The sequence below is a fragment of the Simochromis diagramma genome, unplaced genomic scaffold (assembly GCF_900408965.1).
Source record: "Simochromis diagramma unplaced genomic scaffold, fSimDia1.1 OVJJ01000176.1, whole genome shotgun sequence".
Taxonomy (NCBI): Eukaryota; Metazoa; Chordata; class Actinopteri; order Cichliformes; family Cichlidae; genus Simochromis; species Simochromis diagramma.
In genome coordinates this window covers 6,216,468-6,232,838 of record NW_024386892.1, presented here as the reverse complement: position 1 = coordinate 6,232,838, position 16,371 = coordinate 6,216,468, and the positions used below count along the sequence as shown (strand labels likewise).

General features: G+C 40.1%; 1 protein-coding gene across 2 annotated transcripts in view; it reads left to right on the top strand.

Annotated features, from left to right (window-relative positions):
- Window positions 1-16,371, top strand: part of atrnl1a (attractin-like 1a) — a 307,920-nt gene that overhangs the window by 276,136 nt on the left and 15,413 nt on the right. For both annotated transcript variants that reach the window (XM_040034074.1, XM_040034076.1), the window contains one exon: window positions 11,143-11,257. In XM_040034074.1, the coding sequence (XP_039890008.1) occupies window positions 11,143-11,257 (115 nt within the window). The remainder of the gene's footprint in view (window positions 1-11,142; window positions 11,258-16,371) is intronic.

Genomic DNA, 16,371 nt, shown 5'->3' with positions numbered 1-16,371 from the left:
CTGTGATCAGTTTTCTAATTTTGTTTCTGTGCTGGTTGGCTTGCTGGCTAGGTCACTGTTGTGCTACAGAGCAGAACCTCAACTACTGCCACTAGCTACAGTCCATGATGTTAAAATTTACTGACTTATTGTGTAGTGGATTCAGCCTACTACTCAGATGTGAGATGAAATCCTGTAGGAGAGGAAAAATATTCCAGACTTGGTTGTCCTTTGTTTGCTCAAACAAGAGATAAATTTAAAAAAAAAAGTTTTGTACTACACAGTAAATAAAAGTGCATAATACAAATTCTAAAATATAAAAATTATTATTGCTACAATGAGAACGACTTGATCCCTCCATTTTTGTCAAAACCTATAGGTAACTTGACAAAACCATCTCCTGTAGCTATTTGTCACAAGTTTGCCACCTTAACCTGAGTGCAAAGAGCCACAGCAGAACCCAGTCGCCTGGGAAGAAAAACAGGAGTGCTACTGAATGGTGGTAATGGTGTTTACACAAATATATCCCCCGCCCCCCCCCAAAAAAAAAGTTGGGATGTTGGTGTGTTGATATTAAATACTTCCATTATTCCAGATGTTGCCTGTGTTCATCCCACAGTTGTTCTTTGTCCACCAGCTGCAGTAAAATTAGACACCTCTAGTTTGCCTTTAAAGGGCAAAAAAGGGAGTAAGTCCTCGGTTTGTCAGCAGGGGACTGGCAGGTCATGTTGGACCTGGTTTTGACTGTTAGTATGTTAATGACTGTTAATAACTCCTTCCTTTGGCTTTTAGTCACTGATTAAGTTAAAGCACTAAAAACTGCTGCTATCCACAAATGTGTCTCCCCAGTGTGGATAAATGTGACACCAGTGGTGTCTTTTACAGCATCCATATGTGACAAGTTGGGTGTGAAAGACCTGTCTTGCTAGAATCTGTGTCACACATAGATGTGTTATTTTTAAGAGCAGAAGCGAGCAACTGACTCCCAAGAAATCACAGCATGTGCAAAATGTTAAAAAAAAAAAAAAAAACAGAATGCTGATTGGTGGATCATTTCAATCATTTATTTAATTGAAAACACAGCAAACGCACTGCAACCTGAGATAGAGTTATATATTAATACTGTATGTACTACATTTGGCCAGCTTTCTGTCAGTGGCTAAAACAACAGTCTGTGGCTGCTTCTCTTCACCTCAGAGTAGATTGCATTTTCATGCCATGCTTGCTGTCCACTGGTTACTTACATGCTTATTTGGATGTCTGGATTAGGAATTTGCAATTTACCACATCTGTGGTTTCACTCTGCTATACCCGGGGTTGAGCACATTCTCAGAGTAAAAATGACAAAATGCAGTTATTCAGAGGAAGATAATCTTTGGCTCTATTTCCTCTGGCCACAGACAAAATATCTATCAACATCGTAACACACTAACCCACACCTACAAGCACTGCTCAATTGACAATTGTTCATTCAGGGAACAAAATGGGGGTGGGGGTATTGGACTTTTGCAAAAACTGTTTATTTGAAACAAGTACAAGAGACAAGAAGCAGGGAGATCTGAATGAGGACCAAACCGCAGAGCTGAGAAAGGATGCTGTGAAGGGAGGAGATAAAAGCAGGAAAGAGGCGAGACTGACACCTTTTTGAATGACCTCACTTTTCCTGAAACATCTTAGAATTTTCCTCTTTTACTCTGCTCTTATATTTGGTAAATGCAGGAAGAAAAAACCCAAAAGAGACAGAAGAAATGGACTCAAAAGAAAGTGCAGCGTAAAGTGACCTTGTCTGTTTCTTTTTCTTTTCACTTTATAGGGTGCAAGGGGAAAAAAAAGTTAAAGGCAGTTTTCCAGCCAGAACCAGTTTCGTGATCTGATGTAACCAGCATTTTCTTTTTTTCTTTACAGGGGGGAAAAAAAAAACACACAAAAAAAACATTGACTAAATCATGAAATAAAAATTACAAGAACACAAAAAATATTCACACTTTACTTACGCACACAGATAACGCAGATAAACACACTGTGTACCATTTGCTGCAATTATGGTGCTACTGCTCTGCAGTGACATTAGCTGGGGTCATCAGCGCTACAACACTGCATGGCCAAATCTGACTCCATCTGTTCTCACAGGAAGGTGTGATTAGCAAGCAACAATGTATGGCACTGAATATTAGATTAGATTCAGTTACAAAAATGTTTCCTTTAGAGGTTTTTTTTTAATTACTAAGACAAACTATTCCTCATCCTGTTAATTTGGAGAAAGGAACATTACAGTTTATGTTTACAGGAGTTTGCTATTGATGAATGACTGTAGGACAAAATGCTTTTGTTACACAGTTCTGCTGATCCACTCAAACTATTGTAAAATGTTAACAGAAAAGAAATTAACATGCTGTGAATTGATTTTATTTGCACAGTTTAGCATATTGTTCACGCATGCCACGTTACCCATCCTTTGGATTTGGATGCCATATTGGTAAATCGCATGTAGAAAATATGCTAATTAAGCTCCTCCTATGACCCTGAATTGATTACGCAGTTGTGAAACTGCATAGATGGAGCTGGTTAAACTGCCTTAGCGTTTGTGCCACCAACCGTTTACCAAAAAAGTCCATATAAATCCATACTTTATGGATTCGCTCGTGTGAGAACGTTAAAAATACGAGTTTGAGATCTACATTACGGACTGGTCACTAACTATTTAGAGGGGTTTTTTTGCTTTCCTTTTTTCATCCTGTTTATTGGTTCAATTGAATCGAATTTTATTTATAAAGCACCACATCACAACACTCGTCTCGAGGCACTTTAAATTTTAAGGTAAAGACCCAGTAATACAATAATACAGAGAAAGCCCCAACAGTCAGACGACCCCTATGAGCAAGCACTTGGCAAAAGTTAGAAAAAAAAATCCTCTCTTTTAACAGAAGAAACCTCCAGCAGACCCAGGCTCAGGGAGCAGCCATCTGCTGTGACCAGTAGGGGGTGAGGGGAGGGAGAATGCAAATGCAGAGTGGTAGATAAACACATAGAAAGTGGAAAAAAAGATCAAGAAGAAGAAACTCTCGGGAACCTAGGCCTACTGCAACGTAACTAAGGGAAGCTTCAGGGTCACATCCTCCAGCCCTGACTATAAGCTTTATCAAAAAATCATCTTAAAAGTAGAGAGAGTGTCTGTCTCCTGAATCCAAACTGGGAGCTGGCTCCACAGATGAGGGGCTGAAAGCTGAAGGCTCTGCCTCCCATGCTACTTAATTCAGTTCAATTCAATTCAATTCAATTTTATTTATATAGCGCCAAATCACAACAACAGTCGCCTCAAGCCAACTGTTGTTGTGATTTGGCTAAGAACCACAAGTAGGCCTGCAAAGTTCGTGTGCGGTTTCTTCACATGACCACTACGTCTCTCCTGCATAAACTGTTTTGATGAATCATAAAATCCTAATGATGTGATTGGAAGGTAGAGGAGAGTACCTATGGAACTGGTAAAAGCCATTCAGTAGGGTGACAAAGTAAAAAAACAAAATCAGTATAGTTGTCTGTAAGGTGAATGAAAATCTGATATGAGACAGTTCTGCCTGTCAAACATGAGTAGAAGTAAGCAAGTGAACAGTGTGTGCAGATAGCTTTATAAGATTGTGCTAAAGACAGCACAAAATCTTTATCCTTTATTGCTGAAAATCATTTTGTGTCTGTAAAATTACATTGTATTAATAATATGCATGGAACAAATGAATAAATACATCAAGACAGCTTTGGCATTCCCAAAGATGGGGCCAAAGCTCCAAGAGCTGCATGCTTAAAAACAACAATCTTTCTGGATTATTTCCAGTAATTCTTTATAGAATGAGGGAGCGAAATAGCTCAGTATTGCCAAGTAGCCAATTTCAACATTGCACACAGTCAGCAAAAGCTGTTGTCTGGGCTTCAGTGACATTTAATATTTAAAATATAAATAAAATGAGAGTAAGAGACACTGAGAGTGTTGTCTCTCTCTCTCTGTCAGGTCAGAACCTTCATCTCTACTCGGTCACTATCAGCTGAGAAAGCTTTTATACTACACACACAGCTCAGCACGAATTTACTCTACACTTAAATTGCTACCTGGACACCACCCACCTGACTCTCCTTTCTAACCTTACTAATTTCTGTACTCAGCCCTTTTTTTTTCCTTTGGTTCATGTTTACCCCTCTCTTCCCCCAGCACAGTCACCCCCCACTCCCCACTCCTCGCTCCCTCTTACTTACCTTGATTACTTTGGGAAAGGAGCCAGAGAAAGTTCCTACAGTTGTCACACTGGTTATGCTATGTCATTTACTATCTCACACACACACACACACACACACACGCTAGCATGAAGTCAATATACCATAGAAAGATGCACGTACTGTACGCTGTGTACACACACACTACTATTAGATTTGTCATTTTGCAGAGCTGATAAGACTGCTATTAGACAGAAAGATAAAATAGTCCAGCTTGTTATGTTTTTTTAAGCTGAACTGCTAATTGCACTGCTCACACAAAAATCAATGTAAACAGTGTGTGCGTGTGTGTGTTTGCAGATATTGGTCAGTAGGTGCATTGCTGTAACTGTTTACTAGTAGACAAGCTTTTCATATTATATCATGGTTCCTCTATTCAGGTTCACTACTCAAGGCACTATAGGACAGTCTACATTTGTGCAAAGTGGTTTTTGTTATAGATTGTTAGAGATCTCTTTCAATAAAGATCCTTTTACAAAAAAGGTACTACTCGTAAACAAGATGTCCAGTGTGATCTATGTTCTCTTTGAATCAGCCCTTGGTCGTGGCAGGAGGGGTGTGAACTCGCATTTGTTAAACAAGAGCGCTGTATCTGACTGCGAAATTTCTGCTTCTTAGACAGTGAAACAAACTCAAAATAACTAGCAAGTTGTTTTAAAGTGCAGTTTGACACATGTTAATACATTTATGAAAACCCCATGTCTTCCACAGGACTCTGTCCAGTCCTGTAAAAAAAAAAAAACTAAAAGTACATGCTTAATTCAATTCAGTTCTTTTTTATTTATACAGCGCCAAATTACAACAACAGTTACCTCAAGGCGCTTTATATCGTAAAGTAGACCCTACAATAATACCTACAGAGAAAAACCCAACAATCATATGACCCCCTATGAGCAAGCACTTTCATGACAGTAGGAAGGAAAAAAACCCTTTAACAGGAAGAAACCTCTGGCAGAACCAGGCTCTATCACTACTTCTCCACTACTGCTTCCATTGCTCATCATATCTGATCATCAGCAGAAGGTTTTAGCAGTTTGCTGGTCTGGAGCATTCAGGTTTGCGTTAACACAAAGCCACAATCCTTCCAATAGTGGATGCTGGAGCAGCTTCTCCCCATGGTCAGACCCCCAGAACTACATCTCAGACCATACAGGCCTCAATTAGCATGTTCAATGTGAAAGTTCATCACAGAACAGTTAGAAAGACTGAACAAGTATGGCTTGTTTGGAAGGCTTTCCAGGTAAAAAAAGAACACAGTAACACAAACTACTATGCTAACAAGTTTTCTGGAACAAGGAGTTTCATTTACTGAGATTTGCATAGAAATGTTCTTACCCTGAGCAAAAAACAAGTGCGTATCCAAAATTACCATTCATAAAACATATGCACCAACCTATTTTGTTCTGTGTTGGTGAATGGACATCAATCTAAGCCAACAAGCTCTCTGCAAGCTAAATGCAGACAATCTGCATACTATCCCACCTCCAGTTTCTCTGTAATGAGACACGTTTACCTGCAGGTAAAACGGAGACAGCGGTGACAGTGATGTAAGAGAGAAGACTGCACCTCAAAGGCAAGAAAAGTGGGAAAAAGCCAGACTCAAGAAACTGTAAAATAGTGCATGTGAGGATGCCACAGCTTTCTAAAGTGTTTCCACCACAGTGATGAAATAACAGGATGCTGAATATCATTTCCCGTGAGATGCTCACTGTGGCTAAAGTAAAAAGTAAAAAAAGTTTGGACATCAAAGCTGATATACAAAAATGAAATTGTTCAGAAATTGTTGTTCGAGAATATAGAAGTCATTTTTAATAAAAGATTCTAATTCAATTCAATTCAATTCAATTTTATTTATATAGCGCCAAATCACAACAGCAGTCGCCTCAAGGCGCTTTATATTGTACAGTAGATCGTACAATAATAGATACAGAGAAAGACCCAACAATCATATGACCCCCCTATGAGCAAGCACTTTGGCGACAGTGGGAAGGGAAAACTCCCTTTTAACAGGAAGAAACCTCCGGCAGAACCAGGCTCAGGGAGGGGCGGGGCCATCTGCTGCGAACGGCTGGGGTGAGAGAAGGAAGACAGGATAAAGACATGATGTGGAAGAGAGACAGAGGTTAATAACAGATATGATTCAATGCAGAGAGGTCTATTAACACATAGTGAGTGAGAAAGGTGACTGGAAAGGAAAAACTCAATGCATCATGGGAATCCCCGGCAGCCTACTTCTATTGCAGCATAACTAAGGGAGGATTCAGGGTCACCTGGTCCAGTCCTAACTATATGCTTTAGCAAAAAGGAAAGTTTTAAGCCTAATCTTAAAAGTAGAGATAATGTCTGTCTCTCGAATCCAAACTGGAAGCTGGTTCCACAGAAGAGGGGCCTGAAAACTGAAGGCTCTGCCTCCCATTCTACTTTTAAATACTCTAGGAACAACAAGTAGGCCTGCAGTGCGAACCAAGTGTGAGGCCATCTGTCCAACAGCAAACCTATTGCCCAAAATGGGACACAACGGGACGATGAGTCCAAGAACTGCAGCCAAAGAAAAGAATCAAGGTGTTACAACAACCAGTCAAAGTCTAGACCTCAACCCCACTGCCACTGCTCTGGCATGACCACCAAATTTATTTTTAACACTTTAATTTCTGGCCAAGTTAACAAACACACTGATGTTTTCACCGTGTTTTCTTCATCAGAACATGCCAGAAAATGGCAGTCATATCACTTACAGATGAAAATCTACAGTAAAAGTTTTCGTGTTTTCTATTTTGGCCTGTTTATGACACTTTAGTGCATATTGAGTGAAGTTCCCAAAGGATTTTAAGCCATAGTTAAAGTAGAAAATACAACATTTTCTTAAGTAAAACTTGTTTCTTACCTCTTATATTTTATACTAGGTGCTCCTAACACATGCACTTGTGACCTTTACGTGACTCTGCAGATATTTTTACTGTTTCCTTACGTTTGAATTTTAATGACCCCATGCAATAGTAACGAGTAATTTCCTGGGGGAAATAGTGTCTCGTAAACAAGATGTAATGCGAACATGATTGCGAGTGTGTGTTCTCATTCCTTGTGGGTTGCAGTCTATGCATCTCAGATTAAAGAAACTAGTGGGCCATAACTATACAAACACACACACACACACACACACACAGTCAGAAGGGCTGCTGTTGCTTTGGAAACGATGCATTCAGGTAAAAGTATAAACCACAATGAAGGAAATAAATAAAAGTGAGCAGTTTGATATATGTTGATGAGTGAAGTATGCAAGTGTAATTTTCAGGTCTAACAAGCACCTGTTGTTCATTTGATGCCATTCCTTTCTTTCCCATATTATCTTCCTCATCCTCTCACTTAACAATCCTCAGCAGAACAATGACTCATTTGTTTGTCTGTGTATTATCTCAATCAGGACAAAGAGTGTTTGCTAATAAGAAGTGGTAGTTACAAACTCAGTTAAGTGTGTGCATGTGTCTTTCTAGTTAGCAGAGTATTCATCATTTCCTGACACTCTGGAAACACTAAACAAATAGAGGAGCTTCCAGCTTCTAATTACGCTGTACACTCCAGCACTTAAACCTATTAGCACTGCAGGGGAGTTTGTGTGTGTGTGTGTGTGTGTCCTGTACCAAGCTGGTCCAAGTGCTCTGTTAATTTGATCACTTTTTTGATAAAAGCCTACTGTGCTGCCCACTACTTATATTTGCAGTGTTTAACATACAAACATTGTACTCAGTGTTGGAGAGTTGAAATCAGTCTCATTGAATTTTAAGTTATTAGAATCTAAGGTCACCCGTAGTAATCCCATAGTTGGAGAGCTACCTTTGTTTACTTTTGTACGCACAGATGGTGTTTTCTCACAGCGGCCTGTTTTGAATTTATTCAGTTTGACAGAGTTGTGCTTTGAGCTGCCCATTTTAACCACAGTATTATACCAATGTGCAATTGTGCATTCAGCATTTGTGTGTTTAATATTTAATGTTCTTCCATGTGTTTGTTTTTTCTAAAAAAAAAGTCATGTCACTCTGCAAAATTTCACTGTGCTATAACCAAGCTATGCAGAACACTCACCAGAGCCAACGCAAAGTGCAGACATTGGAAAGAAAAGAAAAGTTTGCAGACATCACTAAGCAGTCCTGTGAAAAACAAACTATTATTTGTAGAACCAATTTTAGCAACAAAAATGTGAAGAGTCATTTTCTGTATGACTTGATCAACCCCTCAAATGAAAAATAAACAACATACCATACACATAGGTGTTCACAGCCTGTGCTCAGTACTTTGTTGAAGCACCTTTGGCAGCGATTACACTCTCAAAACCTGTGGTTGTGATGCCACATGCTTGACACACCTATTTTTAGCCCATTTCTCCCATTTGTCTTTGCAGTACTGCTCAAGCTTCATCAAGTTCGATGGGGAGCGTCCGTGCACAGCCAATTTCAGATATTTCCAGAGATGTTCAATTGAGTTCAGGTTTTTTACCTTCAAGTCTGTGACAATCACACAATGATATTGAAGCCACTCCTTTGTTATCTTGGCTATGTGCTTAGGGTGGTTGTCCTGTTGGAAGATTAACTTTAACCCCAGTCCGAGTTCCAGAGCGCTCTGGAGTCGGATGTCTCTGTACATTGCAGCATTCATCTTTAGTCTCCCAGTTTTTGCTGATGATAAACCTCCCCACAGTATGATGCTGCCACCACTATGCTTCGTTTAGGAATGGTATTGGCCAGGTGATGAGTGCTGCCAATTTCCTCTAGACATGATGCTTAGCATTCAGGCCAAAGAGTTCTACCCTTAAACTGGGGGATTTTGTTTCTCATAATTTGAGAGTTCTTCAAGGCACCTTTTGGAAAACTCCAGGCAGACTGTCACGTGCCTTTTACAGAGGAGTAGCTTCCGTGAGGCTTTATCATACAGGCCTGATTGGTGGAGTGCTGCAGAAATGGTTGTTCTCCAGGAAGGTTCTCCTCTCTTTGCCGAACAACGCTCGAGTGACCATCCTTTTCACTCGCCGACTAAGTCCCATTTAACCTGATTGCTTAGACTGGCTTTGGAGCCAGCTCTAGGAAAAGTCTTGGTGGTTTCAAACGCCTTCCATTTGTGGATGATGGAGGCCATTGTGTTCACTGGGACCTTCAATGCTACAGATTGTTTCTGTGCCTCGATGCAATCCTGTCTTGGTCTTTTTCTTGGACTCCATGGCTTCATTTGTGCTCTGACATACACTGTCAACTATGGGACCTTATAAAGACAGGCACACCATCCAAATTATGTCCAATATACTGAAGTGGACTACAAGTTGTAGAAACATCTAATATCTGATCAGTAGAAGCAGGATGATACTGAGCTTAATTTGCAATTTTCAACTGAGCTTCATGTCAAAGACTGTGAATAGTCATGTACAGGTTTTATTTGTTTTTCATTGTAAATACATTTGCAAAAAAATAAAGCAAGTTTTTTCAGTATGGGTCATTGTATGTAGAATTTTTAGGTAAAAACACTTTGAATACTAAGTTTCAGTGTGTTTTAAAAAAATGATGTGCATATTTCCCATTTTCCAAGCAAAGTCTGAAGTAATGGGAGGTGACACAATACATTTGCATAGCACTGTATGTTAAATGGCCTGCATTTGTATAGCGCTTTACTTAGTCCCATTCACACACAAGTGATGGCAAGCTACATTGTAGCCACAGCTGCCATGGGGCGCACTGACAGAGGCGCCCCAGGGCAGCATTGTATACCATAGATATACATACGTATATTGTCTTCATTTGTTTTATCAAACTGCTACTGTATTTCACTTTTCTTTTTGATTTTTTCAGTTAAAATTTTCTTTAAAAGTAACAACACAGAACAATGTATATTAAAACACAAAAACTAGACTGCATTTGCAGATTCTCTGAATGTTCTTGTCTCCTGATTTCCACACGGAAAAGAGGATGGATCAGAAAAAGCAGAGAGAAAGGGTAAACAAGGCAATAAGAAAATTATGTATTTATGCATACAATATGTGAGCATGCCACTTTCCCACAGACTGCAGTACTAAACAGAGTCCATCCCTGTGACCTCTGTGGTACAGTGCATCAAGCGGGTCAAACCAGATCAATATATCAGTGACTCTTATCCTTGTTGTGTATTCAGATGAAAGGAAACTGTTAATTTGGGTTGAACCCAGGACTGTATAGGCGTTGGCTGAATAGCAGTGGTGTTCACCTTGGGGTCTATTAGACATTTAGGTATTACACAGACAGTAAGGAAAACCTAGTGGGACTGCACAGGGATGATGTGGTGTCCTTATATTTTTTAAAACTTCATAGCTTTCATTTTTTACCATATTTAAATGTGGTTAAAAAAAGGTAAAGGTTTGTGTTCAGGAATTTAAAATCAATCGCAACACCTGTTTGAATGCAGAACTAACTGATGATTACGGATTGCTTGCTTGATGGATGGATGGATCAATGGAAACAGAGGAAACAAAGTTGTTGTTTTTTTATATATAAATCTGTGTCTGTTTGGGGCTTTTAGAAAAACACGAGGCATTAGCAGGAGGGGCGATGCAGCTGATATTTACAACACCTGTTTCTGTGCACTCACCTGGAGAGCCTGATAAGACGGTCTCCATCTAAATCAGCTGCACAGCAGGTGCAGCTCCACAGGCTGCCAGTCAGCCTGCTTCCCCCAGCTGGGAGCTTTGCTCATAGGGATGTTGGCAGCAGGGATCTGGGCAGCACAGCTTGAGTTGAGGATGTCTGCTACATCCTTCGAATTGACTGGCTTGCTGTTCTGTTAACCTATAGGAGTACTGTGTACATACAAATCACACCACTGCCTACTTGTTGCATACTTAATGTGTTGACCCTTTTTGTCCCTGTCTGTGTGTTCTGTTTGTAGGCAGTGCCGAAGCCCATAGCCATGGAGCCATGCTGGGGAAGCAGAGCAGGTGTTCTCACAGTGCTACTGTACCTGCCCAGAATCCCATCTGGAATACCTCCACCTGGACAGTCTGGTAAGATCCTTAGACAGTAATAGATAATATGCAGTACAGTATGTTTTATGTTCAAAAGATTGAGAAATTCTAAGAATGATGGGCGGTATTTGCAATGTTATCCAAGAACCTGAACCTTCTGCATACATCACTGCAAATTTCTAGTAAACGTCTGCAGTGTTGTGCATGGGTTTATTTTTTATTTCTTTGTTTAGGGAGGGGAGTGGAGTAGTAATTCCCGGATGATCTGATATCCTCGTGTTGGTGTTGTTCCCAGACCATCATGAAAATGTTGTTCCAGGTTCAACATTGCGAGTGACCAATCACATTGTTGTGACGTTATTCCTTTGCGCGCCAAGCCATTCGTGCATTTATGAAATTCCAATGTTGCAAGGACAATATCAATTCAATTAGGGTCAGGGTCCGTTGATCGGCGGACAGAGGCGGTTTCACGCAGCTTAAGTACAGTTTTTTGTTTTACGCCGGTTTTTCCCGAAGTCGCAAAGGTATGACGTCACAACATTCTGATTGGTCACTTGCAATGTTGATCCTGGAATAACATTTAGTGTGATGATCTGGGAACAACACCAACACGAGGATATCAGATCAACCAGTAATTCCCATCTAATTCTAATTTGTTTTTTTCCTTCCAATATATTGTCCACTAAAGTTTTACACAGTTTCTCTATAAGAAAAACAAAAAACTGCTGCCTTGGACATATTTTGTGCTGGCAATTTTAGAAGGCAGGTTGTACATAAAGAACAGCTGCAGTAGTTGCAACTATCAACACAGTATTTATGTCCACACATCCATCTCCAACGACCCATGTTGCTTTTTCGTGATCAAATATAACAAATACAAAGCCCCACACTGGTTATTTCTCTGCTTCCATTTGATTCTCACCGCTGTAAACTAACAGCTGTCTCTGAAACCTGAATTCCTTTGTTACTGCCACAGAAAGCATTCACGCCATTATGTGATCTTTTACAAGGTGAGCTGAACGATGTTTCAAAAAGATCCAGATGCAGCAAGCTGTGCTTCACATGTGCCTTGCAGCAGCTCCCCATCAGCTTGTTTGTAGAACAGGCTGTGGCATTTTAATCAAAAGCCGAATAAAAACTAAAATGTGATGGCATCAATGGCATCATCAAAAAAATGTCTTGATGTTTCTTGGTTGCCACCATTAGAACAGGCTGCTGCCATGAGCAGATCAGCAGAGTAGCTTAGTAGTTTGTTTCTAAGTCATTTAATAGCCCAAAGGTTAAATCTTCAATCCCTGATCTTACGCTCAATCATAGCAGAGCAAAAATGTGTTCTACTTACACTGAGTTTAATGTTGAAACTGTAAACCTAGAGGTAGGGCTCACAATATCCTGTGAGCAGAGTCTGTGCAGGTTATGTTCTGCATCAATCTATGGCAATTGAGGGAGAAACAGCGCCCTGTTTCATTATTCCTCAATCCAATAGTGTTTAGTTCAGCACATGTAAATCGGGATTCGAAGTGTACCCACTGACTTAGTAAAATACAAATCTGGGATTTAATTAATTTTTTCTTAAGTTGTTCTTTTGTTAATATTTGGACTTCTTAAGGACATTCATAACATAGAAACACAAGAAAATCTTAAGCAGGTTTTAAGAATCCCATCTATAGCTTGAAGACTTCTAAAGATATCTAAAACCCTCAAGTGTCCTAGACTTAAGTTTTCCCATTATGATGGCAACACAAATAAGGTTTAGTCAGGAAAAGATCACAGCAATAGTAGATAAAAAATGAGACCAAGTAAAAATGTATCTTATAGGGTTGAACAACAAAATAAAAAGTGCATTCAAATCATGATTCTGATAGCAAAACATCCGAGACAAGACGGGCTTTAAAAAAAAAATAAAAGCAGCTCCTTTGTTGTCCAGTATCCAGGAATCCTGCGGTCCAACCGAATTTAAATGTGTTGACTTTACCTAATTTCATGTTGAGTTGATATTTGTAGCAACTGTTTATCACATAACCAGCAATAAGCTTGTTCATTTCCTCTTGGAGTCCCAGCTTTAGCCAACACAGTTCCTTTCCCCTTCCTGTGGAGCTGCAGTGTTTAGATTGCAGATGTTTCTTGTCTTTCAAGTATCTCTTTGTATCTGACGCACACACATTAGAGATATACTGTTTGATTTACAAGATACTGGTGCCCTTGCTAACCAAGCTCAAAAGTCCAGTTGGATAAACCATTTACCTAACTTACCGGTCTCTTGACCTGTGACACTTGGGATACGCTCCAGCTCCCTTGCCAATCCTGGACAGGTCCCCAATCCATTAACAGGTAAACAAAGTGAGTCAGACAACCATTCAGACGCCTAAGGTCAATTTTTACCAGTTAACCTAACTGGCACGTCTTTGAACTGTGGTAGGAAACTTCACCCATTTTGCTCATTCAAACCCAGGACCTGGGTTTAGGGGTGACAGTGCTAATTACTGCACCATCTAATGTTCGCCAGAAGAATAAGAAAATACTTGATTACTTACAGTAAGCTGTAGTGAGTTAATTTTGCATTACCCAACACCTTTTGCCATTTTAGTGGATGAACTGGGGAAGAACGAGCAAGAAAAATCAGTTCATATGATGATTGGGTTGTACACAGCTGTTATAGTTTTTAAAACAAAGTTATAGAGTTTAACAGCAAGATGATTGATGACTAAAGTCATATTATTTATTAAATGAATATCTTCTATAAAAAATGTTATTTTACTGTTTCAAATCAGGATGTGGTTTCTGAAGAGATTTTGGTTCATTCTTATATACTACAGCAAAAACAATGGAGAGCACAGGAAACTGTCCAGGAAAGAAGTAAGCTGACAAAATGTTCAAAATTTGTTTTGTTTTTTTCTTTAAATCAAGATATTGAAATGTCCTTAATTTCAGTATGTGAAGAATAATGAATTATTCAGAAAGACTCCTGACATATGGCATGTTGAAGTTGGTCTGATGTGGTTAGACCTGCCTGGTTTTCCTCCAACACTTACTGTTGGATCAATTGTTCCCCTCAATGAGACATCCTGATTTTCCGCTGTCTGAGCTCATGTTGCACTATAGACGGGTGACATGCGATATCCCCAGGTCGCTCCAGTCGACCACCAAACAGCTGTGGAAATCAGTGTAAAGACAGCAGTGCTTTCTTTGAGACCTGACCAAAGCTTGCAGGGATGTGCACTGTCAGCATGAGGTCAATCTTCTCTCTCTCCAGCTCATCTTCCACCTCAGTCAACCTTTCATACTTTTCTCGCTCAGGCATATATATTTAATCTCCCTTTGTAATTTCCTTTCCCCCTACAGCCTTTTGGTTGAAGTAGACTGTATGTAACTGAAGCTGGTGTGGGAGGCTTTTGCTCCTCCAGGCAGGAAGTGTTGCCTTCAATGCCATGAGTACCTTGATGACGAAAACAAACAGAGCAGACAGAAAATTGACCACTTTGCAAGAAAGCATTTTCTCAGGGTTGAAAGATCCTGCAAAACATGGCAACAGTCACTGGAGTCTAACACAGGGGAAGGAATAAAGCATTAAAGACCCAGAAGTAATTATGCTAACTATAGAGAAAACTAGAGACACTGAAGGTAACACAAATGTTTTATGAAAAAATGAGGACCAGAAAGTAGCCAAGAAATGTTAAACAAATTTCTCCTTTGTGTGTCATTAGCCCATCCATCAATTTCCTGCCATTAATCTTAGCCAACCAGTCCATAAATAATAATAACAACAACAATAATAATAATAATAATTTGCCCCACCAGCAGATAGAGCAACTGGCTGATATCCAGAAATCCTACCGCTGGCTGGACAAAGCGGGACCAAAACAGCTTGTCCCTGTGCTGCCATGATTAGTGCCTCTGTGCTAATCATGGCACTACAAGATCCATAGAGGTTGGGGTCTACTTCCCCAGACAAGACCCCAGGTGCAGGCTGTGTTAAGATGCCCCTGTGACAATCCAGCACATGTGGCTGTAGCTCAGGAGGTAGAGCAGGCCATCTACTGATCCTGGTTCAATTCCTGGCTTCCCAAATATCCTTGGGCAAGATATTAACCAGGTGCATCCATCGGAGTATGAATGTGTGTGAATGCTATTTAGAAAAGCACTTAGAACAATGTGCTTGTGCGAATGGGTGAATGCACAAGTTGTGTAAAGCGCTTTGAGTGCTCAGAAGAGTAGAAAAGCACTATATAAGAACCAGTCCATTTACCATAACAGCAGGGTGTAAGATGCTAGCAGACAGGGCATACATGGAACGCCATAACCAAGCTTAGTATACAGAAACATCTGTGCTGAGTATGCCCTGATGATACTTCCAGATACAGATGGACAAACCAGTGATGGCTAACCAACTGGGCATAGTGGTGGTGGACAAGCAGAGGAAGACACCTGTAGTGATACCAAATGACAGCAACATCAGGAAGAAGCAACATGAGAAGCTGGAGAAGTACGAAGGGCTCAAAGAAGAACTCGAGAAGATTTGGAGGGTGAAGGTAACAGTGGTCCCAGTGGTAATAGGAGCACTCGGTGCAGTGAGCCCAAAGCTAGGCGAGTGGCTCCAGCAGATCCCGGGAACAACGGATCTCTGTCCAGAAGAGCGCAGTCCTGGGAACAGCAAAGATACAAGCTTCCAGGCCTCTGGTAGAGACCCAGTCTTGAAAGAATAAAGACGGCTCACAAGGGCAAGAGGGGATTTTTTTTTTTTTTTTAAATGCACACACACAGAATCCCTATTATAGGAATGTATTCACTGTTGACAAATTTGATTAAAAAAAAAGCCAGTTAACTGCAATGTGTTATAATGAAAGTACTACAATTGGCATGATGTTTTTTTGTTTTGTGTTCACTACCTTAATCTACCTGATGTTTTGGATATTAGCTCATCACAGAAGGTTTAGACTCATTTTCAGAAAATTAAGGGCAATACGAGGCTCATTGTTCCAGTCAGGCTGCTCTCTGGAGAATGTTTAGGCCTTTCTCATCACAGTGGAACAGCAGTTATTGTTACCAGTGTTTGAAGTCTGACATTGTTACTGTTGCTCTGATTACCACATAAGCACACACAGACAATCACAGTATTCAGAAATACAAACGAAATGTAGAGCATCAACACAACT